This window comes from Ixodes scapularis, unplaced genomic scaffold, assembly GCF_016920785.2.
Source record: "Ixodes scapularis isolate PalLabHiFi unplaced genomic scaffold, ASM1692078v2 PGA_scaffold1__304_contigs__length_218370807, whole genome shotgun sequence".
Taxonomy (NCBI): Eukaryota; Metazoa; Arthropoda; class Arachnida; order Ixodida; family Ixodidae; genus Ixodes; species Ixodes scapularis.
Window position 1 is genome coordinate 61484299 of NW_024609846.1, and position 25341 is coordinate 61509639.

Here is a 25341-nt window from a genome sequence, read left to right on the forward strand (position 1 = left end):
AAAATGTTGGAAAGAAAGAAAATTCCAAAAGCACAAGCTGCGAACAAAATTGTGCGAGGAGGAGCGATTCAGATGGGGGGGAAGAAGCTAAAAAACACTGCACACAGGCACGGAAAAACAAACGAAAATCTTTTCATCTCAAATTGGTTGCCCACTAAGAGAAGCGATTCAGCAGGGGTGATAAGCTAAAAAAACAAACTTTGCAAGCATGCAAAAAAAAAAAAAAAAATTCCAGCATTTTGTTACAAGTTGCAAGCGAAGAGATGAGAAAGAAAGAGAAGCTTTCACCTTAACAACGAACGCATCGTGGAAGTTCGTTGCAAATGGTTTTTGCTAGATCGAATTGATCGTAGCATTTCCTGCTGTTCGTTATAAACGGGCTTGACTGTAGATTATGCCATTAACCTTGGAGTTTACAGTAGTCTTTCTGTGATCTGCCAGAAGTTCATGTTTTTCAAGTCAACAAGAAAAAACTGCATGTGTTAGTTAAAGGCATTTCAATCAGTTTAGTGTCTCATTTATTGTCTTCTTCATAGGTATCCTGTGGTGTATGAATTTGGAGAGAAAGTCGTCTGCCTCTTACGCAGGAGTTGTGGTGCCGTCCGAATTATGCCGAGCTCTGATTGGCTTCGATTGAAAGGGTAGTGGGTAGACTTCAGTGCTAGATGCCTTGTTAACCACTGCGTTTTTCAATCAGCGAATAAGAGCTTGGTGTTCTGACACCCATTGCAACCCCTGTGACAGAAGCAGATGAACTTGCACTCCGCATAAACTTGAGGTTTCTGCCCCATTCCTCATTCCCATACACTCCGGCCTTTTTATGGACACGACTTGTGAATGGTTTTCATTCTCAACGTTTCGTTCCGTCTTCTGTACTGATAATTAAATGGCGTTCTGTTCTGTACCTGCAAGGAAGACAGAGCAGGTGGCTTATACTTGCTTGACACTGCTGTTTTCAGGGAAGGTTGCTCCACCTCATTCCAGCAAAGGCAAAGAACTCTGAAGAAGAGGATGCACAGAGTAAGTATTGGCACTTGATTACTCTGTTGAGTCGATTTCTTCATTTGCCTTTGTAGATGTGGTTGATATTATGTTCTTGGTTGTGCCATATCCCAGAGCCCATGTCTTTCAAGGACAAGAAAGAGGCAGAGCAGAAGAAGTCTAGTGGCAGGTAAGATCTTTGTTTGCTTTTTATCTTTTCGTGTGTGTTTTCTTCTTTCGAAGAAAGGATTGTAATTTGTAATTTATTTCAGACCTCTGCAAGTTCTTCTTGCAGAGGTTCTTGTTGGTCGTGTCATTTGAGTTTTAATGGCCATTACTGCAATTAGCCCACTCCTGCTGAGATCACTGAGCATAAAATTGTGAAGCACTGTTCAGTTTACAAGAAAGGCAGATTGTGGAGTTATATCTGCTTTCTTGGTCCAATAAAATAGACTCAAGTATTGATTTACCACAGTAATCTGGACCTTGGGAAAGGTGAAAACTTTGGTCATGCCATCCTTTTTTTAGAGCGCAGCTCTTAGGCACCCGTTTTTGGCATGAGCGGCGTCGCCGTCGCCATTGGCCGAACCACACTTTGCACTATGGGACATTTTCCATAATGACGCCATACTTGACGTCGCGAGAGTGACTCGTAACCGCGCATTGCATTATGGGACGTTTTTCATAATGATATCACGTGTGATGTCATTAAGGTCACGAGTGACGTCACGAAGGTCAAGAGGGAGGAAAAGGAGGAGAGGGTACGGAGGAGGAAAAGGGGCATACCCTCCCCTGCTCCTCCTCAAGGGCTGCACTCTAATTCGGCATTACAGGGAGTCGTAAGCGTCTTTCATTTTAGAGCGCAGCCCTTGGGCACCCGTCTCCGGCTTGAGTGGCGTTGTCATCAGCGTAACCGCACGTTGCATTATGGGACATTTCCCATAATGACATTACGACGGTCACGCAGTAGGAGAAGGGATCTTTTCCTGCTAAATTTAGCGGAAAAAATTCCCCGCTAAATTTAGACTGAAAACCTCCCCGTTAAGTTTAGCGGGAAAATTTCCCCGCTAAATTTTGCAAAAGAATTTCCCCGCTAAATTTAGCAAAAAACTTCCCTGCTAAATTTAGCGGAAAAAATTCCTCTCTAATTTAGTGGGGAAATTTCCTCGCTAAATTCAGCGGAAAAATTCCCCACAAATTTATCGGAAAAAAAATCCTGCGCTAAATTTAGCGGAAAAATTTCCCTGCTAAATTTAGTGAAAAACATTCCCCGCAAAATATAGACCTTTGCAGAAATCGCCTCCTGCGCGCTGCCATCTTTGTCTGCTGGGCTGTGGAACGGCTTTCAAGCATGCGCTGTTGCTCTGCTGTGCGGTATATCGGACGCTGGGCATGCGTCCACAGCTCAGGGACTCAGCATTTTTTGCCCGCTCGCCTCGTTCGAGACTGCCGCTGGAAAGGTCTATAGTGGAAAAATTTCCCTGCTAAATTTAACAGAATAAATTCCCTGCTAAAGTTTGCAAAGAAAATTTTTCTGCTAAATTTAGCAAGGAATTTTTTCCTCTGAATTTAACGGGTAATGTAATGAAAATTTCCTGTTAAATGGGAGGGGAGCAGGAGAGAAGGAGGGGGAGGAGAGGCGTACCCTCCCCTCATCCTCCTCAAGAGCTGCGCTCTAATTCGGTGTTAAAGTGTTGTAAACGCCTTTCATTTTTTGTGTTTCTCTCTTTCTGGTTTTGGGTTACCATGTACATCTTGCACCAGCTCTTCTGCATCTTCAGCTTTCTTGTCAAATGAATTTTATGTGATGTCATCTAAATGAGGTAACTAACACATAAAATTGCATAATCAAAATTTAAAAATTTTCTGAGTTTAAATTTTGTATGCTCATATTTTGTTCTAAATTATAACTTTTTTTTGTTAAAACCTCAGTGGCTTTTTTCTTTTTCTTAAAGAATCATCTTGTTGCATTAAACTTGCTGGTAACTAAAAAAAGGTTTGGCAGCCATATCTTTTTTAAAAATTAGGATGGTAATAAAAGAAAATCTTTCTTTGCTTGTGCATGTTGCAGGCTGCTTTTGCTGAATCTTCAGTCAATTTGTCGTTTTGTTTTTTGCAAGCAGTCAGTTTTAATTACCACTCCTACATTTTCAGTGGGCACAATTGGAACACCTTGTTTCTGGGAGCCAATGCCCTGGCAGATGTGATGGCTGAACGTTACGACACCAGCAAACAGGAACTCCTCGGAACCGTAGGAACAATTTTGCTCATTGCTTTGTTGTCACTGGAGAATCAACCTTAATGGAATGCTGCCTTCACCTTTGGAGTTTCTGTCAGCTGACCCAGTGGCCAATTTCAGTCTGTATGCTACCTGTAGAAATTCAATAGCGTCCAATGTTTTTGTAAGTCTAAATTTAGAAGGATGTACTTCAGCTCGGTGATTGAGTCTCCAAGAAATTTCTTGCTGAACATCTTTCCCAGCTTTTTTATATAAACTTAAAGACTCTGAGCCCTAGTTAATAATATATTTTTGAGGTGCAAATCTTTAATTTAAGTTTGCCTTTGGTCAAAGCAAGACAATAGGAAGTTACTTTGTTTTACCTTAAAGGGATGCTGAACTGCAATTTGGATTTTGCAAAATAACTTAAATAAGGCACCAGAAGCGTTGAGCGGGATGCTACAAACTCCAAAACATCACTCATACATCAATATCTTGAACGGATGGCCATATTTTTGAACAAGGGCATGGTCAAGCGAGGAATGTGACATCACAATTCTCTTAAGAACAGTTGAGAATGAGGGGGAGCAGCATCACTTTTCTCGTCCTCGCTTCGGTTCACCAGCTTGAGGGGACGACGTGAAAAGGAGAGGGAATGGGAACCCGCGACGTCACATGTCTCTTTGACCTCATCGGACGTGTTCAGTCACGCTCTGCTTTTGCAAAAATACGTCCATCCGGTAGAGATCACTGTACGAGTTATGTTTTTGGGTTTCGACGTCCTGCCTATCTCTTCAACTTCGGCGCTTATTTCCCATGATTTTTTTGGGTTTTGCAGCGTCCTGCTTATCGCTTCAGCCTTGTTTTGTGAGCTACAAATTTCGGTTCATCATCCCTTTAAGATGTATTGCAACAAAGACTGGAAGCCTGAGCTCTTAGCTGTAGCAGTTGCTCTTGCTGCATGAAGGTTTGTGCAGAAAATGGCTGGTAGGACTGAACGAGAGTCCTAGCCAGAATGGCTATGAACCCAGATGGTTTTCTGGTTACTTCTACGGTGCATTTGCTGAAAATAGAAACCATAAAATGACAGGGATGGACCTGCTGCACCAATTGCGCTTTTCATGCGCCACACTGATACAAAAGTATACATAAGAACAAAATTGTGTCAAGGTGCGCCCAAACTGAATTATAAACGAGCCTCGAGCACCTGACCTTCCAGCCCAAATTGGACGCCAGTGTTTCTGAATCCGAAAATCTGTATCTGAGGGTTGCTGCCACCAACTTTAGCCGCCATTGCTGCCTGCTCACCGTGCTTTTTTAAAGTCCTGGAATCACTTCATCTGAAGATCTGAATAGTGGTACAAACGTGTGCCTTGGACCCTTGCAGAAAACTTGGGAACAAAGGCGAGTGAGCAGTGAGGCATATGACGGAGCTAGATCTGAGCTGCCAGATCGTGATTGTGCTGATTGCACCTTGAAGCAATTTGGCAGTGATGTCATGAAAGTGCCTTTGACAGCAGACTTGCTGCAAGCTGTGAAGCCTGATAAAGTTTACACATAAAGGCTAGAAGTTGAAAAAAGTGAGACAACGGGAGGCAGAAGAGGAAGAACAGTGATGCAAGGGAAGCGAGTATGAAGAGAGCTGGTCTTCAGGAAGAAGAGCGACAACTTGAACAGCGCATCATCTGTTCACGGACTATGCTTCAGTATGCACGGTCATTGATTGAGTTGGGTCTGAAGAAAAAAAAAAGGGGGGGGGGGGGGGGGATGGAGAAGATTGAGTCTGGACAAGTGCTGTTAGCCGAGGCTAATGCGAAATTGGCTCAGAATCTCGAAAAAGTGAAATGTATCCACTGATTTGTAGCAATTGACAAAGTCCCACTAGATTTATCTGTACAAGGACATTTATTATCTTATTCTACTCACTGAAAAATGAAAGACCATTTTTGTACCTGCCTTTTTGTTTTTCAGTACACCTTGCTAGTCAATGCTGAGCAATGAAAGCTATTTGTATATGTTTATATTTACCTCTTTGCGAGTCGGTTTTTCTCACGTGTCACACTGTCATGTGCAGTTTTGCTTCATACGTCTTGTGTAATTTCCACGTAACTTTGTGAAAAATATTTGCAACTAAAGAGTTTATTGAAACTACCGTTAAGTTCACATGGAGTTATCTGCACGCCATAGTTCCTTTAGTTTTGAAAACCGGGTGACTTTTAGCTTCTATTTTTGCATTCTTAAAACTCCTATGCTGCTCCCAACTTGATCCAAGACATCGTTTTTGCTGCTCCCAGCCTGCTCCAAACTGCAGTTTTTTCTGCTCCCAAGATTGCCCCAAAGCTGCTTTGCCCTGTTCCATCCCTGAAATAACAAAAGCAGGCATTCTCAGAAAACCTTAAAGTGGCCACCAACGTGCCGCAATGAGATCCATCCAGTACGAGGAAGCTTGCCTATGTTTGTTGTAGTGATGTCTCGTTAATATCAGCACCTCCATTCCTTAAATGATCATTCATAATCTGAGTTGTGTTTAATAATAAGACAAAAAATACATGCGTTTACCCAATTTGTCCCTGAAAATTTTGTCTATGGAGTGGGGTATCCATATTAACGGGTTCCATTTTAACGAGACATGACTGTAGTACTGAAATGAAAACTGGTACGATGTAGCTCTGCCACACACCACCCCTAAATGAGCCTCCTCGTTCTGAGCTCATTCCTTGTCAGGGATCTGACCTAATGTGCCCTCCCCTATGCAGGAGATGGGGGACAGTGTGGCCGTGCGCATGGCCTTGGGCGAGACACAGGTGGTGACAGAGACCAAGGAGTTTCTGCAGGGGCAGGGCGTGGAGCTTGACGCCTTCTGCCGCCCGGCCACAGAGCGCAGCAAGACGGTCATCCTGGTCAAAAACCTCCCGGCCAAGACGCATCCTAACGAGATACAGGACGCCTTTGCTAAGTCAGTGGGCAGTGTCTTGACCTTGTTTCAGAAGTCTATCAAGGATTGTCCTTTTTTTTTTGGGGGGGGGGGGGGGGTGGGGGGTTACAAAAAATTGAGACATTTACATATCTCTGTAATGCGAAATTAGAGTGCGACTCTTGAGGAGGAGGGAAGGGTCTGCCCCCTTCTTCCTCCGTACCCTCCCTTCATCTTTTTCTCTTCTCCTCCTGCCCTTCTCCTTTGCTCCTGCCCTCCTCACCCTCCTCTTCCCTCCTCCTTCCCCCATCCTCCTCCTCCATACCCTCCCCTCTTCCTCCTGCGTACCCCTCATCCTCCTCAACCGTACCCTCCCCTTCTCCCACAGTTTCCCCGCTAAATTTAGCTGGAAAATTAATGCCACATAACCTAAAGTGAGAAGGATTTTGTATCTCTCAGTGTGCTCAGTATGGGTGCATGAGTAGCAAAACTTGGAACCATCAGTTGATTTAAAATATCTAATACTCTTTTAAAATATAATATTTTAGTATGAATTTTCAATCTAGTTCTACCTATAGGTAGTACTAGATTTCAGTGCTCGGCTTAAATAGTTAGGGAGTCGGTGTCTCGACCTTTCTGAAGCAAGAAACAAAAAAACGCTTTTGCCTGCATGTCCTAATTTTTATTTTAAAAATTGACATTTAAAAGTTAAAAAAAAAATTTTTTTGCCACCTCTTAACTTTTTTACCATCTTCCGAGTCATGTGCGCTGTGACGTCAATGAGGGACGCGCGGGGTTCCGGTGAAGCTCTCTCTCTAGAGCCATCAGCGAGCAGCGAGAACTCACACGCTCGTAACCACATGCTTGCGCAGCGCGATCAACATAGCGAAAGGAGAAAAGTCTCGTCAGGGTCCGGCCATCCCCCTCTGGCTCTGCCCCCGTCCCCCTCCAGTTTCTGGCGGCTGTTCGTGGTAGCAGATAGAGCTGACGGTTTTGTTGACCTGAGATGGATGGCACCACTAAAACTCCGTATAATAAAAGTTTTGTCGACGATGCCAGGTTTTTGATGCAATTATGTTTATGTTAGAACAACAAAATTTATAAAAAAAATTACCTTTTTTTGAGCAGGTGTTTGCACAGCTTTCTATCTTTTTACAAGTCCCCCATTGACGTCATGTCGCATGGTTCTCATGGCCGCCGCTTGCAGCTGCAGGTCGGGAAATATTCTAACTTTTGCCTCACAATCACGCGGTGGAATAGCAACATTTCGAAGGAAAGAGATTTGTTTTCTGTCCTTTGTGATAAGATAAACAATGTCAAAAGTAGAAATGCAAATTCTTTCAACATTAAAATCGTTGCACTGCTTCTTTAATGAGACATAAATTAAGTAAAACTATGCATATATATATATATACACGCACACACAGTCGGCAACTGATTTTTTTAGATATTGCAGGGACCGGAAAAAACGTCAGAATAATAGAGCAGTCTGAAAAATTAGCAGATTAAAAAACTTGCCTTTATTACGTCTAAGCGGGCTTTAAAAAGTCGTAAATAGTGCCTTGCTTCAGGTTACGCCTGCGCACATTGCTTTAGGTTGAGCCTCCGTTTGCGTTCGGCAACTTTCTGTTAGCTTGAGAATCACTGCCTTCTTTTCTAGCATTATGGTTGAGTACTTTCTGCGCTTCTTAGCAACAGATCGCGGCGGCGGAAGAACAGATGGAGCAATGATGTCCAAGCCAGCATAGTCCGAAAACACAATTCACCGAGACGAGATTGAGCTGAGAGGTGCAAGTCCATGGCTGTAGTGGCGAATGAACAAAGCAAAATGGAAACAACAATGATGATGTTAATGATGCGCAGCTCGAGAAAAAAAGAAGCCGTACAGCGTCGTTTGCGAATACTCAAATATACGAATTTGGATCGAATAGGAAGTTCCCAAATAATTGGATTCGCGAATCGAATTCCTATTATTCGGTCACTCGAATATTCAATATATTCGTCCAAAGACGCGCTGTCGGCGCGGAGTTGACTTAAGAGTCGTTTTTCCTCCCGATGTTAGCACCGTGATGCTAGACAGACCATGCAAGAAACACCTATTGGTCCTACCATTCCACAAAAATCTAACGCACAGGTTAAAAGCAAGAAAAGTAACAAATGCCACAAACTTTATAACACGCAGATTTACTCATGATAGTGACACAATCTAATCTTGAATCGCAACCGAAACACCCCGTTTTCGCGTCAGGCCTAATTCTTTTCACGAGTAATGCCACCGTTTCAAATTGAAGCGCCGATGTAGAACACACTTGCCACACTCAGAGAAATAGGTGACTGCAAGATCACAAAAAGAAAACCACGTTAACCACGCCGATAAAACCAGCAGAGTTGTCGTCATTCTCTTGGAACCGTAAGCTGCGCAAGCTGCAAATTCCAATTCGAAACGAAACGGAACGGAAAAATAGTGTGCATAGATTTGAGAGGGTTTCCAACCATTCGATAGCCATGTTTGAATGCAATCTGCGAGAAGGTAGCAAAACGACGAAAGCGTCGATGGGCAGGCAGGCGTCGCTCTTCCGTTTGCTCGCTTTCTTTCCACACGACTACACAACAACACAACACATGCACACTTACGACCAATCTGCGCAGAAGCCGTCTGCATGGTTTAAGTTTCACTTGCTTGCTCTTTCAAATCTAGGCTCTTTAAAACAGGATAGATGGACGAAGGAATGGATGCATAGGGGCAGTTGGACGGTGACTTGCGCCACCTAATCACGTTTTTTTTCTTACTTCAGATTATATTGTTTAAGCCTGTTTACTCAGATTTAACATCTATCTGTTTATTTTTATAAAATAAAATCCCTGGTGCCCTTTTTCTCCGTTAAAATTGAGACGAAATATCGCAAAATGCCCCTTTTCTGAGATATACAAATATAATAAAAAGGACATGTCGCGGTTTAGGTCGTACTTTTAACAAGAAAAAAAAAAAGGCACGCGTGGCTGTAACTTTGTGTTTCTTTTTGTGACGCTTAGAGTAGATAGATTATGTTTGTGCCATAAAATTGGATCTTTAGTGCCCAACGTACATCAGCAGCTGCTTTTCTTTTCTTTTTCTTTTTTTTTCACCAGAACTTTTATATATTTGAGCTTTTGTTCCATACAAGATGCATATTCTGCACCAGGTGCGTACTCTGCACATAAAATAATCTCATTCACAGCACACTGAAAAAATCGTACAAATAAAATCACTATTCAATATTTGATTCAATATTCGGCTTTTTTTTTAAATTCGATTCATTATTCGATCTGATAACTACTATTCGGTATTTGTACACCTCTACTTTGCAGTATTTAAGTAGTGTTGTCCGAAACATTGGTCGTGAATATGCACTATTTCTGTCGGGTAGGTCACGGTTCCTCCTTTGGGTCCGAAATATCGAGAAAGTCCGAATTATCAGCGTCCGAAAAATCGGCCGGCGACTGTATACAGTGCAATCCACTTATAACAATAATGAGAAAACCCAAAAATGCAATCGTGTTAACCGATTATCATTGAATCTGGACTGGCAACAAAGCATTGTCTTCTAGAAACTGATCATTATATAAGTGGTAGATCGTTATATATGCTATCGTTATAGGTAAATTGCAATCTATATATTTTTACAGCGAAGCTGTTATGCGCTAGGATCTGAGAAAAAATGTGTCCGCGGATGTTGACAGAAAACTCTCTGTTGATCGTGGCAAGTATAAATGAATAAAAATAAAAAGAGGGGCGACCAGCGTTAGTCAGCCTTCCTTGGCATTATTAGATAGTGAGGTCCTGATTCCTTGTTATCATCTCTAGGCATCGTCCTCAAAATCGTCCTAGAAGTCGTCCTCGAGGTCATCCTCGAGGTCATCTTTGAGGTCGTCCTCAGCGTCGTCCTCGAGGTTGACCTAGAAGTCGTCCTTGAGGTCGTCCTAGACGTCATCTGCTAGGCATAGTCCTTGACGTCGTAAAATAACAGCTTTGCTGGTCCTCCATTTTTTTTGTAAACACACTTTTAATGAAAGGTATAAAAGGGCTTTAGTTTCTTTCATTTCAAGTATTAGAAAAGGGTAAAAAGAAGTTACTGTTGGGTCCATTAGAACTGAGACCACACATAGTGGGATAGTTGATATTAGTGTGTGATTCTAATTCCCATTGCCATTTGCATTTATCATACTTGCAGTACTTTCTTTCCTTTTTTTTTTTTTTGTAGGGAAGTTAAACAAACTCTTGGAAGGAAGAGGGCTTGCAAGAGGCGAAATACTCACATTTCCAATTGGATTCAAATGTATCTGTTTTTACATTTACAAAAAAGCAGGTGCACTACGTAAAAAAAAAAAAAAGAAAGAAAGCATTATTTTTACGATTATGTGAGGAGAGATAACTAATTTATTGACCCTCATAACTCAACCTTTCATTTCATTTGCTCAATGGGTGAGAGCATATCTCTTGGATCATGGCACTGCTGAATCATTATGATGGATGTGTGACTGAAGTGTGCTGGTTCCCGGCATCCAGGTTTGGCACCCTGAGCAGGGTGGTGCTTCCTCCCTGGGGCATCTGTGCCCTGGTGGAATTCCAAGAGCCCTCGGAAGCACGGACGGCCTTTCGACGCCTCGCATACTCCAAGGTTCGCATTTGCCTAATGTTGCTCTGTGTTTCTCGTTGCCCTTGTCTGAATGACTATATGCTCAAGTTTTTTCACTTGGAGCTTAACTTTAACAAAAGAAAGTTATTCCACTTTCTTCATTAATAGCATTTCTAATGCGCTCTGGAGTAGGAGATACCGACCTAAGCCTCAGGTGTATATGAGAAACATTGAAATGAGGAGGAGAAAATTGATTCACCTTGGCTTCGAGAATGAAGCATGACCGCTGCAGCAGCATTTAAAGTCGTCTCAAAGTGCAGCTCTAAGTGTCCGGTGATGGCCATGTAAGGTGGCTGATGGTTGTCTCTCCCATTTATTTGTGGTCTTCTTGGTACTAGACTTGGCCATATTTTTGCTTTGCTGGAACGAGATTCAACAATTTGGATGTTAAGCCACGTCGGGCATCTCGCTCAGTTTTACTTTCAGTAGTCGAGAAGTATTGACCAGATGTAACCTGTTTTAAAACCTTCTGCAGCACTCGTTTTTTGGGTTCATTTTTCTGGTAGGCATGTAATTGAGAGAAGTAAGGTTTAGTTGGGCTTATTTCTTCACCCTGCATTATTTCTGCAGTTCAAGCATGTACCACTGTACTTGGAATGGGCCCCCATTGGAGTGTTCAAGGAAAAGAAGACCGTTCCAAAGCCGACTTTGGAAGATGTTACGAAGGTGGGTCTGGTTGTCTTTTTGTTCAATTTGAGGTGACCTGACCAGTTTTGTATATTGTGAGGCAACTTTAAATCTGCTTAGCCATATTCTAATTGTAACCACCCCCACTGTAAACAGTGTTCATGGCACATCTACCCACTAAACTGCTTTAAACCTTAGCACATTACCACCACTGCAAGAGTTTTAACAGAGTTTCAAATATGTGAACGTTGGTTGTTGCAGGAGGAGCCCACAAAGGCATCTGAAGATGGAAAAAAAGAAGCAGAAAAGGCAGAGAGACAGGAAGAGGAAGAGGAGGAAGAGGAGCCCCCCGAGCCGGACACGACACTGTTTGTGAAGAACCTCAACTTTAGCACCACGGAAGAAGCTCTCAGAGAGGTACATTTTAATTTTTTTAAAGATTCTATCAGAAAAGATGTTCACAACTGCTTTTGATGCTTTTGGGTTATTAAGCTAAAACAATTATGAGCTGTAATCTTTGTCTGTAGGAAATGCTACAGGAAGTTTATAATGCTTATACTGAAAATCACTCGCTCAAAGTCGACTACATCTGTGGAACCAAATTTTCAAATGTCTTGATCTGGCATGTGTGCTCATAGGAGTTTCTAGAAATGCTTATTTCCAATCATGAGCCTCATCATTAAAGGAAAGCAAACACCCTTGTATGCAAAATATTGTGTGGTTGATATGTAGAGATTGTAATTTTTACACGAGCTAGGGTACTATATGCACACTTATTACACATTGTTTAACTGTTCTACAGTCGCTACGCCTAGACCACTTGTGTTTATAAAGAGCTTTGTTAATGAGGTTTAAAATCCCTCCAGGAGTTGCAAAAGCAAATTTTGAAATAGGACGAGTCGTTTTATAGACAGTGCAATTATCTGTGTGCACGACTTTAAATGAATTGCCCCATATTCTTTCTCAAATTGCAGCACTTCGCTGGTTGCGGTCCTATTCATGAAGTGACGATTGCCAAGAAGAAAGATCTCAAGAATCCTGGTGTGTGACATACCTTATTTTTAATGTCTTATTTTATAAAGGCTTTACATGATCTACATATGTGTTTTGCGTGCTTTGTTCAGGCAAGATGCTGTCAATGGGCTATGGCTTCGTGCAGTTCAAGCTCAAGCAATCGGCCAAGAAGGCCTTGAAACAGCTTCAGCATTCAAAGCTTGATGAACATGCCGTGGAACTCAAGCTATCCAAAAGGGAGACCGCTCAGTGAGTGACTGACTTTCTTTTCCAAGATCGATGTAACTATAGTTGACTCTCATTAATTCAAACTCCAGGAAGTCACAAATTTTGTTGGAATTATCAGAAGTTGGAGTTATCCGAAATTCATCTAATTATGATTCAAGATAAGATTATGATTTGCCATATGAATGGCTGCACGTACAAAGCAAATATTTGATGATTTTCTCTACGTAGGCCTACTGATCATGAACAGGTAGGCCACATATGAAACATTTGTGAAATGTATGACATCTCAAAAATGTTATCGTGGACATTTTAGACAGCACATGACAACTCAAAACAAAATTAAGTTGATCAGGCCACGAAGTTGTCGAATCTGGATTAAGCAGGAGACGCATGAGCAATGAAAAGGGGCACCGCACGGCAGTTTTCATAGCAATTTGCGCGGATGCTGGGACGTGGACCTATGCCATGCCGCCACATCACAGCGTCTGTGCAAGTTACTATGGAAATTTCCACATGGTGCTTAGTTTCATAGCTCATATGTGCCCTGCTTGAGCCCCGTTGAGTGCGCTTCTCACCAAGCACTGGTGCACTCCGGAGAAGCCACACCCGTGGAAGCAAGCTCCATGGGTGTTGCCTCTTCTGCAGTGCACCGGTGCTCAGAAAGATGTGCACTCATTGGGGCCACGAGAACAAAAAGTGTGAATTACATGAAAACAAAGTTCAAACTAAGAGGCTTATGAATACACTAAAACATAGTGGGACAACCAAAGTTTTGAAATTTGTTTAAACTAGCCAGAAGTATCAAATATCCCAGTTTGAATTATCACGAGCCTACGTAGTAACATTCAAATTTTATTTAAATTACATGATTAAGTTACTTTCCTCGATTGCACTAAATTGTAATTCAATTCACCCTTTTCAAAACTGTGCCATCTCTAGTCACTGATGCGACCTCCTCTCCATTGTTTGCCCTGCCAAAGTAGAAAGGGGTCGGAGGAGTTTCTCCTGAACTCTTAACCTGTCACCTACTGTAGTAGCCACTGCACCACTTATCTGAAACCACCATATATAAGTTCTGCACTTTCAGCATGCTTTGAACACAAGCTCTTCATATGCATTCAGCTATTTCGTTTAGTGTTGGTTCCAGTCATTATGTCAGAAATCGCTTAATGACAGACCTTTGTCCAGCTATTGTTTAGCATTCTTAGTGACAGTTAAACCATGGTGCCTGCCAATGTAACTGCATGTTCTTTTTTTTTTTTTCACATCCAGCAACATTGCAGCATCATTGGTTTTTCATCACAGCAACATTCAGAAAATGAATCTACAATTGCATTGCAATTGCAGCTAGTTTTTAAGAATTTTGTTTTTATTTTGAGATTGCATTAGGAAAAGATTTATGCAGCCTTTGGCAAAAACCACAATATGACGATTGTTTCTTCGAAAATACTCTTCACAACAAACCGTCACGGTCATTGTTTGTGGTTGTGTGTGACCTGGTGCTGTACTGTGGAAATTTAAAATTGTTTTTTTGTATAATTATTGTGTGCTTGCTTTTATGCCAGACAAAGGAAGGCTAAAATAATTAATTTGCATCATTCTAATTTTCTATCATAGTTCATGTGTGCCCTGCTTGAGCCCTGTTGAGTGTGCTTCTATAGTATCATCCTAAAGGTTAACCCTAACCTCGTCTCCAGTTGTTGTGAGAGCCTGCTCAAAAAACTAAAAAGGAGTAAAAGAGGCAAGGAAAGAAAGGAAGTGTGTACAAGTCTTCCCGTACATGCATACTGTATGCAGTGATGTGATTGCTGCGCCAATTGCTCCAAACTGCGCCCAGGGGCTAACCCTGCTACATCCTGCTACATTTTGACAAAATATGGGTAATCTGCGCCAAGTCTTGCTGACCATTGTAGGTGTTGTGGATGTAAACCTGGCCTGAATTCCATGACGTTTATAAGAAAGGCAAAAGATAAAACAAAAAAGAGAGATTATAGAGGCATTCTACATAAAAATAAAGAGAGAAAGTGACTGCGTCAGTGCTCCGTCTGGGGGTCTATCTGCTTCAGAGTGAAATGGCACTTTTGGATGGCTGTCTTTGAGTGTATGATTGGGTGCAATGTGGATTAAGCGATAATGTGTGTACACATAGGTGACGATGCTGCTATTAAAAGAACAGTTGAAAGCAAAGCGCCTGTCCTGTCATGTGTGTATCTTCATTGTCCCCGTTTTTGTTTGTGCTTTTAACCCTTTATTCACTCTAATTGTCACATTTGTTACCTTACCAGGTAACATGCCTTGATATATTGCCACGCTCGTCGGCGAGCGACCGCGCGCGTGGCCGAGTGGATACCGTGCTTGACTGTCGCGCAGAAAGTCTGGGTTCGAGTCCAGTTAGTGGAATGCTCTTTTATTTGTTCTTTCATTGCGTTCTCGTGAGTTCGAGAACATTCTCGTCAGATCGAGTTCCGAATGTTCCAGTCGCCGAACAATCTAGGCCGATTGTTCCAGAACCCAACGCTCGTACATAAGGGACTCCGCGTGCTGATCTGCAGTCAGTTTTCGCCCAGCGTTCCACTCTGCTGCTACGCCGACTCCGACGCCCGCGACGCTCCGTTATTATCTTTTGTACCCTTTTATTTTTGGCACAAGTTCGCCACATTAAACGTTTATTTATTTCTGTTTATTATTGTTTATTGGTCACTACCCGTGACATTTTGGTGGAGGTGCGGGGTACCGCATGCCCGTGCAGCGTTCCCCTCCCAGGACCCGCAGTGCAAGCCCGACTCCAAGCTCGCTGAGAAGACCACTCAGCGCGGAACCTGAAACTCGGACCAGCCGCCGCACCAAGGGAGAGGATCCGGAGTACGGTTTGCTGCTGGACAAACCCAAGCCGAAGAAGACGACGATGGACAACCAGTCGCAGGCCCCCACCGCTCCTGCCGTCGTCTACCTACCCGTCGCTCCTCGGACACCGGCTCCCTTCCACGGCGAAAGCCACGAAGACATCGACGACTGGGTCCAACAGTACGAACGAGTGGCCCGTCATAACGGATGGACACCGGAACAGTGTCTGCAAAACGCTTACTTCGCCTTGGAAGCCACCGCCCGGAACTGGTTCGAGAACCACGAAGCTTCGATCACTTCCTGGGAGCAACTCAAGGCTGAGTTGCGAAGAACGTTCATGAGCCAACACCGAAGAGAACGCGCGGAAGAGCTTCTTCAAGCGAGGATTCAAGGCCCTAACGAGAGCATCGTTAGCTTCGTGGAAGATGTCCTGCGACTGAGCAACCGCGCCGATCCCGAAGCATCCGAAGCAAAGAAGCTCAGAGTCTTGATGCGTGGCGTCAAGGAAAGCATTTTCGGTGGTCTTGTGCGGAGCCCGCCTACCACCGTCAAAGGCTTCATGACGGAGGCCACCAACATCGAACGTGCCCTTCTAGCACGAGCCACCCACTATCACCGAGTTCCCAGCGTCGGTTCCTTTTCGCCTTCCGGCTGCAACACCACGGACATCCGCGAGATGATCCGAGACGTCGTCCGGGAAGAGATCAAGAAACTTCTACCTGCCGCCGCAAGCCCAGCTTCGCCCTCAATCGCCGAGATTGTCAGGGAAGAAGTCCAGCAAGCGCTGCAGCCTGAGGTTCTCGTCAGCACCGCTCCGGAACCACCGACGTTGAGTTACGCCGCAGCGGCCCGACGGCCACCGCCTCCTCGTCGCACCTATGTCACGCCGCCCCGACGTCAGTCTCCTGCGCCGCAGCACGACCGACGCCACAACGACCAGGTCCAGTACGCCTGCCCGGAGCCTCGCGCACCCCGCAAGACCGACGTGTGGCGAACGCCCGACCGACGCCCTCTGTGCTTTCATTGCGGGGAAGCGGACCACACCTACCGCCGATGCCCATACCGACGACTCGGGCTACGCGGGTTCCACCCGAACGACCCGCGCCCCCGTCATGGTGAACGCCCTATCGAGATCGACGAGTACCTGCGACGACCTCAGTCCCCCGAGCCTGCGTCCCGCCGAGAGTTCCGGTCGCCGTCACCGCGACGTCCAGCTTCGCCGATGCACCGACCACGACGTGAAAGCCTGTCCCCCCTTGCTCCTCGCCGGGGAAACTAGGCGCGGCAACCCCTGGAGGTGGAGTTGCCGAAGACGACCGACGCCAAGATCCTCCACGAACGTCGGGGGACCCCCACTCGAACGCTACCAGAGACCAAAACGACGCCGCTGCAGTGGTGTCCAATAATCTGAACGTCGTCATCGACGGCCACGACGCATCTGCACTCGTGGACACCGGAGCAGACTACTCAGTCTTGAGTGGGAGGCTCTCCAGCCGCCTTCGAAAAGTCACGACGCCGTGGGATGGACCTCAAATACGAACCGCCGGAGGGCACCTCATCACACCCATCGGGAGATGCACTGCTCGCGTCGAAATCCGCGGTGAAACGTGCCCTGTGAAGTTCATCGTTCTACAAGACTGTTCCAGAGACGTTATTCTCGGCATGGACTTTCTGTGTGAATACGGCGCCGTCATCGACCTTGGTGAGAACAGATTGACGCTGCGCAAGCCTGTTCCGTCTTCACAGAAACCTCAAACAGCGTCAGCCGCCGTCCGAGTCGCTGCCGACCACGTGAACCTGCCGCCGCGATCAAGTGTTGTCGTACCCGTAGTGGCCGATGTAGCTACCTGCGGCGAAGTTGTTCTTGAAGGCAAGCTTCAATTACTCCTAGAAAGAGGAATAGGCGTCGCAAGAGGAGTGGCTGAACTTCAGAATGGGCGGACTGTGGCCCTCGTGACGAACTTCCGAAACGAAACGCAACACCTCACGAAAGGTGCAGCCGTGGGCCACGTCGAGGAACTCCGAAACCCCGCCGAAATCACCGCGATTACTGACGAATCCTCGCCGCCTCAGCAACACATTACGGCGCCAGCGCAGCTCGACATTGACCCCAAGCTTCCAGGCCCGAAACGACGGCAGCTAAGTGACCTTCTCGCCGAATACAGTGACTGCTTCGCGACGTCGTCGAGGGTGCGCCAAACCAGCATTGCGAAACACCGCATCGTTACCGAGGACGACGCGCGCCCTGTGCATCGATCGCCGTACAGAGTCTCCGTTAAAGAAAGGGAGGTGATCCAGGAGCAAGTGCAAGAGATGCTGAATGACGACATAATTCAACCCTCAAGCAGTCCGTGGGCCTCTCCAGTTGTACTGGTTAAGAAGAAGGACGGAACGCTTAGATTCTGCGTGGACTACCGGCAGCTGAACGCAGTGACGAAGAAAGACGTCTATCCACTCCCACGCATCGACGACACGTTAGACCGGCTGCGCCACTCCCGATACTTTTCATCCATGGACCTGAAGAGCGGCTACTGGCAGATCGAAGTCGACGAACGGGACCGAGAGAAAACAGCTTTCGTCACGCCAGATGGGCTGTACGAGTTCAAGGTGATGCCCTTCGGACTGTGCACGGCTCCAGCAACTTTCCAGCGTGTCATGGACACCGTACTGGCAGGACTGAAGTGGCAGAGCTGTCTCGTCTACCTCGATGACGTCGTAGTGTTTTCCAGCGACTTCGACGAGCACTTGCGACGACTCCGAGCAGTTCTCCAAGCGATACGGACCGCCGGACTCACCCTGAAGCCGTCAAAGTGTCGGTTCGCCTATGACGAACTGAAGTTCCTAGGTCACGTGGTTAGTAACAAAGGCGTTCGCTCTGACCCAGAGAAGACTCGCGCCGTCGCAGCATTTCCAGTACCGACAGACAAGAAGGCCGTGCGAAGGTTTCTTGGACTATGTGCCTACTATCGGCGCTTCATCCGGGATTTTGCAAGGATTTCCGCACCACTCACAAACTTCACAAAGGACGCCGAGAAGTTCGAATGGGCCGAGAAGCAGCAGCAGGCATTCGACGAGCTGAAGCGACGACTGCAGACTCCTCCTGTTCTAGGACATTTCGATCAAGATGCGGAAACCGAAATTCACACGGACGCAAGTAACGCTGGACTTGGCGCGGTACTGGTTCAAGTGCAAGACGGCACCGAGCGAGTTATCGCCTACGCAAGTCGGACATTGTCCAAGGCGGAGAAAAATTACTCCACGACTGAGAAAGAATGCCTTGCTGTCGTCTGGGCAATCACGAAGTTTCGTCCGTATTTGTACGGGAGCCCGTTCCGTGTAGTCACGGACCACCGCTCGCTCTGCTGGCTTGCGAACCTCAAGGACCCGTCAGGACGCCTCGCTCGATGGAGTTTACGACTACAAGAGTTCAACATGACTGTGGTCTACAAGTCAGGCCGCAAGCACAGCGACGCCGACTGCCTGTCCAGAGCCCCCATCGAAACACCTTCCAGCAGTAGCAACGACGAAGACGACGAGTGCTTCCTAGGTGCAGTGAACACCGACGACATGTCACGACGTCAAAGAGACGATCCTGAGTTGCGCGCACTAATCGAGCACCTCGAAGGACGAGGGGGTACTGTCCCCCGTGTCTTCTCGAGAGCCCTGCCGACTTTTGTCCTCCGACAAGGTGTACTTTACAAGGAGAACTTCGGAGACAACAGCACACCATGGCTGCTGGTAATCCCCACCGACCTTAGAGCGGAGATCTTTCAAGCCTGTCACGACAACCCGACGTCCGGACATCTTGGTTACAGCCGTACGCTGGCCCGAATTCGTGAAAGGTATTACTGGCCCAAGCTGCCGAAGACCGTTCACTTCTACACACGGTCCTGCCACGAGTGCCAGCGACGCAAGAAACCACCGACGAAGCCAGCAGGTCTCCTGCATCCGATCGCTCCCCCGACCGTACCGTTCCAGCAGATCGGAATGGATCTACTTGGTCCTTTCCCACCATCGACGCAAGGAAACAGATGGATTATTGTCGCCACAGATTATCTCACACGGTACGCCGAAACGAAAGCCCTTCCTGTAGGGACTGCTGTGGAAGTCGCCAAGTTCTTTATCGAATCCATCGTCCTCCGGCACGGCGCTCCCGAAGTTTTGATCTCAGACCGTGGATCATCGTTCATGGCCCAGCTGACGCAAGAAATCCTTCGTCTCAGCCACACCAGCCATCGGCGCACAACGGCGTACCACCCGCAGACCAACGGGCTGACGGAGAGACTCAACAAGACCATCGCCGACATGATATCCATGTACGTCGACGTGGAGCACAAGACCTGGGACGAGGTGTTGCCATACGTCACATTTGCCTACAACACGGCCGTGCAAGAGACCACCGGGGTGACACCCTTCCAACTGGTTCATGGTCGTAAAGTAACGACAATGCTGGACGCGATGTTACCCCACGAACCGGCTGTCGACGGAAGCGACGACGCCCAGGTGGTTGCCCAACGGGCAGAAGAAGTTCGCCAGCTCGCCAGACACCGTATTCAAGCCCAACAACGTGTCGACACTGGCCGCTACAACCTTCGTCGTCGGGACGTCCACTTCCAGCCCGGAGACAGGGTGTGGGTGTGGACACCGATCCGCCGCCGTGGTCTCAGTGAGAAACTCCTGAAGCGCTACTTCGGACCCTACAAAGTACTTCGTCGACTCGGGGATCTGAACTACGAGGTGATGCCCGACGGAATACGGACTTCATCACGCCGCGCTCCACGACCGGAAGTCGTCCACGTCGTGCGCCTCAAGCCGTACTACGCGCGATAAGACTGCGAACTGTGATCTTGTGCACCGCTTGATACGATTGTGTTTCGCGAGCCTCCGTATGTTCCCATTTTTTGTTTGTTTCGCTCTGTTTTGTTGCCTTTTACGTGGCATCGAGACGATGCCTTTTTAAAGGGGGGAGTAATGCCACGCTCGTCGGCGAGCGACCGCGCGCGTGGCCGAGTGGATACCGTGCTTGACTGTCGCGCAGAAAGTCTGGGTTCGAGTCCAGTTAGTGGAATGCTCTTTTATTTGTTCTTTCATTGCGTTCTCGTGAGTTCGAGAACATTCTCGTCAGATCGAGTTCCGAATGTTCCAGTCGCCGAACAATCTAGGCCGATTGTTCCAGAACCCAACGCTCGTACATAAGGGACTCCGCGTGCTGATCTGCAGTCAGTTTTCGCCCAGCGTTCCACTCTGCTGCTACGCCGACTCCGACGCCCGCGACGCTCCGTTATTATCTTTTGTACCCTTTTATTTTTGGCACAAGTTCGCCACATTAAACGTTTATTTATTTCTGTTTATTATTGTTTATTGGTCACTACCCGTGACAATATGATGTGCCGTGTTATTGTGCCCTATTACTGGAAGAAATAATTGGGTTACAATGACCCATTTACAGTTACACCATTACTGCCACCTTAAAAAGGAGGATATCAGGTGCAGCTAGTAAAAGAAATTTTGTCTCATTTTGCTTTTTCAGGCAGACGGCTGCCGAACTCAAAAGGAAGAAGACGGATCTAGGAAAGGAGAGCACTAAGATCCTTGTGAGAAACATTCCCTTCGAGGCCACCAAGAAGGAACTGCAGGAACTGTTCAGGTGAGCTGGCTCTTTTTGGAGTTGAACAAACAGACAAATACAAAGTTTAGGGGCAAGCAAATCTACAATGGCTACAAGTCCTTTTTATTCCTTCTGTGTGACATCTGCCCTACCAGTTGTTGTTTCTACTGCTATTCCGAGTTGGGTTTACAAATTTTGTACAGAATAAAATCATAGAAGGCAAGTGCTTTCTAGCGCTTGGGGGAGTGCTATCATGAAGGACGACATTTAGAAGCACAACTGTACTCCCACCTTCGGACCTTTTCATTTTAATCGTCGCACCTTCTCGAGTGTTTAGATTCGGGCATATGCTTTCATGTCATGGGTTGTGGGATCTGTAGAGCTTATGCTAAGTAGGCTGTATCTTTTTGTACCGGTCCTTCACTTGTGAAGGTGACCAGTTTTTTCATCAGAGAATGTTCTTTCTGCCAGATGTCAACTTATTATTACAAGGAGAATTGAGACCTCTTATAAAAGGGAGCCAGTTATCTCAGGACATTTCCAGAGTTGCAGATTTGACAGGGCTTCTCGTTTTATTCATAATCTAGCCTCTACTCGACAGACAGTTTGGTCTTTTGTATTGGAATTGCGTGATAACACAGTGGGTGCCACGGAACGGCTCCTAGCAAAAGCATTTCATATGGAACACAGCTGTACTGGCATGGACAACCTACATGGCAACCAACCTTTGTTTCTAATGAATGTCGGCTTGCCCGAGCACAACACGATGCAAAACGTTTGGGGTTGCACTGGGCATTAACTTTGTTTACGTGAGACCCAGAAATCAAGAACATAGATCCCTTCCACACGCTGGCAAAAAACACCGTAATCGTCTCGATCCCGGCACGTCTACTCGACCCGTCGGTGAGCGATGAGCAATCTCGTAATAAGAGGAGCAAAAAATACTTTGGACATAGACTTTATTAATTACTGGCACTACAGAACATCTTCCTGTAGCAATCTCGGAGCCATTAAACACCTAAATACTTCGTAGGGCCATCTTCCAGCACAGACGAACAACAAACATGGCGGCAGGTTGCCGCCGTTGTCGCTCACAGCTGCTTAACAGACCACCAAACCCGAGCTTTGAGTAACTTCTGCAGGATGAACAACGGAAAACACATCCAGAGCGATGCTCTACGTGGGTCGGTTTAGAAGCTTAAGGTACCAAACCTTTACTCCCAAGCAAGATCGAGAAACACTGCCACGGGCAAATTAGGGCAGGTTGGTGCAGGCGGCGCTTCACTAGTACCGTAAAATCCTGAGAGATGCCCCACCCCCGAAAGATAGCCCACCCCTATGTTTGGCTTGATTTGCTATATTTTTTTAAGCACCTAAAGATAGCCCATTCCTAGTAATTGTAGTGTTGGGATCAGCGACAGCCTCGGCGTAAATGCGGCTAGTTAGCTATGGCGGAATATAAGCGAACATTGCTAATTGGTAAGTGCAGTCATCTTTGCTTCATCGCCCCTCAACATGATAACAAACTTGGAAGGGACTCATGACCAAAACTTGCATTTTTTCAACTTTTTTTATTGTGCACCGAAAATTAGGCCACTCCATAATATCGTCTGATTTGCTCTTGATCTTAAGTGGGCTACCTTTTGGTACATTACGGTATACCGCGTAACGTGGAAACTGTCACTGGTGGCGCCGCCAACCATTTGCCAAGGCGGCGCCCCCTGTAGGTGTCGCTCGCTTCCAATGATAATGCATTCAATACATACAAAAAATATTTTTATCTTTTTTTATTTTTATTTAATTTTTACTCCATATTTTCCAATTCTTGTTGAGAGTGGTGAAGTTTGTTCAAAGTCTTTCTTTTCCTTTTAGTGTATTCGGTACACTGAGGGACATCCGACTGCCCAAGAAGATGGCCGGTACGGGGAGGCATCGTGGCTTTGCATTTGTCGACTTCCTCACCAAGAACGACGCAAAGGTAAGTTTTGCAGACACTTTGTTTGTTCTTCCATTAGGGCATCACAATGGTTTATATTCCCTAAGTTGCGAGACTAGATGCGGGTTGAGATTGAGGGAGAGGAGGAAACAAAAGCGTGCAGGGACGCCGCAGTGCAGAGCTGAATGATTAGCGGGTAGACACAAAGCCAGCTACTTGTGTCTTCACTTGCTGCTTGAATGCGTTTGAAACACGAACACCAAATGCTGGACGCCGGCGTTTGGCATTGAAAGGCGTTTGAAGATTCAGCAGAGACAAAGGCAACTAGCTTTGCATCTATTCACGAATCGTTCCAACCAGAGCTCAGTGTTCCGACATCCCTGCACGCTCTCTTCTTTTCCTTTCCTGCAGTTTTTACTTTCATGGAAAAGTTGGTAGAGCTGGGTGATTTCAGATAAGATCAACCAAAGGGTGGCTGGTTGACATTTTTAAATTGACTGGTGTTTTTATATGCCATTGTCTAGTGTCTGGTATAAACAAATCCACACTTAGTTTTAAACAGAAAAAAGGAATTTGGGGACAGAGAAAGTTGTAAAGCATGAAGAGGTGGACAGTTGCATTAATGGGCACTAATGGAGATGGCACTTTTGAAAGTGAATAACTAAACGATACAATGAGGAAAATTCTAATACTTTTTAAAAACAAAATGGGGGTCGAGCTTGCTTGTAATGTATAGTTATAATATTTATTTACATTACATTTTTTTTTTTCTAACAATTGCCAAACATTTTTGCTCGAACGACAAATGGCAAAGTTTGGAGGTCTGCATCTCATGAAATAATTTAATCACCATCATATACTTTTCAGACAGAATTCTACTTATATAGGGCTATTATTTAATATATATAAGATTTCTTAGTGATACGATAATCGTGATATATTTAGAAAAACACAAGAAAAAAAGCCGACAGCAAAAAATTCTAATGCGAATTTAAAGAAAAAACACTCGATTTATTTTAAATTTTGGTATTCTGTCATACTCTATTTCGGAATTCATTTCTATTAAAAACATCTTGCATTATTTTATGGAGTACGAATACATAACTCCCCAAAGTAAGGTCCTTTTTCAAAGCCGACACTTAGCAGTGCCCTATACGAGAAGTGACTCTGAGTTCCAGTTTCATGAAACTAACACACATCTTTCATATATTCTTATTCAGATGAGGTCATTGACAACTAGAGCAATCGGTCACACAGTGAAAGTGAGGAGAAACTACAGCAAACAAAGTGATTAAATTATTTCATGAGATACAGGCCTCCAAATTTTGACATTTGTGGTTCGAACAGGCATGTTTAGCAATTTTTAGGAAAGAAAATATGATTTGAATATATATCGTATTTATATTTTACAAGCAAGCGGTGCGCAAAGTTTGTTTCTGGAAAGTAATATAATTCTCCTAATTTTATTGTTTTAGGTATTTCCTTTCAAAAGTGCCCCCTCCATTAGTGCACGTTAATGCAGCTGTCTACCTCTTCATTCTTTACAACTTTTCCTGTTCCCAAATATTTTTTTCTGGTCAAAACTAGGTGCAGATTTGTTTATACCAGACACTAGACAATGGCATATAAAAGCATTAGTTAATTTAAAAATGTTGACCAGCCACCTTTTGGTCGGTCTTATCTGCAATCACCCAGCAACTCTTTCTTTGAAAACTGCTGAATTTTTACGAATCGTTTTTAGATGTTTTCTGACTTAAACTCTTTGAGGCATTTTGCATTTCTTTGGGTTCTTCCAATGTGAAAACCTGGACTTTCCAAACATCTGCATGGTGAAGTCAGTTCTGTCTTACAAGGTTTTCACTGGATAAGTATGAGTATAAAAGGACAAAGCCCAGGGGGGAGAAAACAGATGTGTCTGGTTGCCTTCAGTGTAAGTCAAAGCAAGAAGGAATCGGGTTTCTAACAGTTGTCCCTCTTACATTAGAGGTTCACATGAAAAAATTGAATATATAGAAAGAGTCTGGTACAGAGCATGCACTAGTATTCCGAACTTGCACATGATGGTACTCATACATTGGTGGCATCTTGATAAAGCGCTTTGTTCTTACTCTTATTATGGGTCCTTGTACAGTGCTAATGACACTTGTCTATAATGCGGAGGCGCGTGCCTTTCTCCGGCGTCTGCCCGACTGGTGGCATTCGCGCCAACTAAACTAGTCATGTGGGGCAACATGGAACAACCCACTCGAGGGGTGTCCTGCACACTTCATCAGGAGCCAGCGACAAGTTGGTCCT

At 45.4% G+C, this 25341-nt stretch overlaps 1 protein-coding gene across 2 annotated transcripts in view; it reads left to right on the top strand.

Moving 5' to 3' along the window:
• Nucleotides 1–25341, top strand: part of LOC8026693 (probable RNA-binding protein 19) — a 120831-nt gene that overhangs the window by 26142 nt on the left and 69348 nt on the right. For both annotated transcript variants that reach the window (XM_042290758.1, XM_042290759.1), the window contains 11 exons: nucleotides 960–1020; nucleotides 1117–1171; nucleotides 3136–3232; nucleotides 5956–6155; nucleotides 10660–10771; nucleotides 11360–11455; nucleotides 11678–11833; nucleotides 12391–12457; nucleotides 12541–12679; nucleotides 21033–21149; nucleotides 22983–23088. In XM_042290758.1, the coding sequence (XP_042146692.1) occupies nucleotides 960–1020; nucleotides 1117–1171; nucleotides 3136–3232; nucleotides 5956–6155; nucleotides 10660–10771; nucleotides 11360–11455; nucleotides 11678–11833; nucleotides 12391–12457; nucleotides 12541–12679; nucleotides 21033–21149; nucleotides 22983–23088 (1206 nt within the window). The remainder of the gene's footprint in view (nucleotides 1–959; nucleotides 1021–1116; nucleotides 1172–3135; nucleotides 3233–5955; nucleotides 6156–10659; nucleotides 10772–11359; nucleotides 11456–11677; nucleotides 11834–12390; nucleotides 12458–12540; nucleotides 12680–21032; nucleotides 21150–22982; nucleotides 23089–25341) is intronic.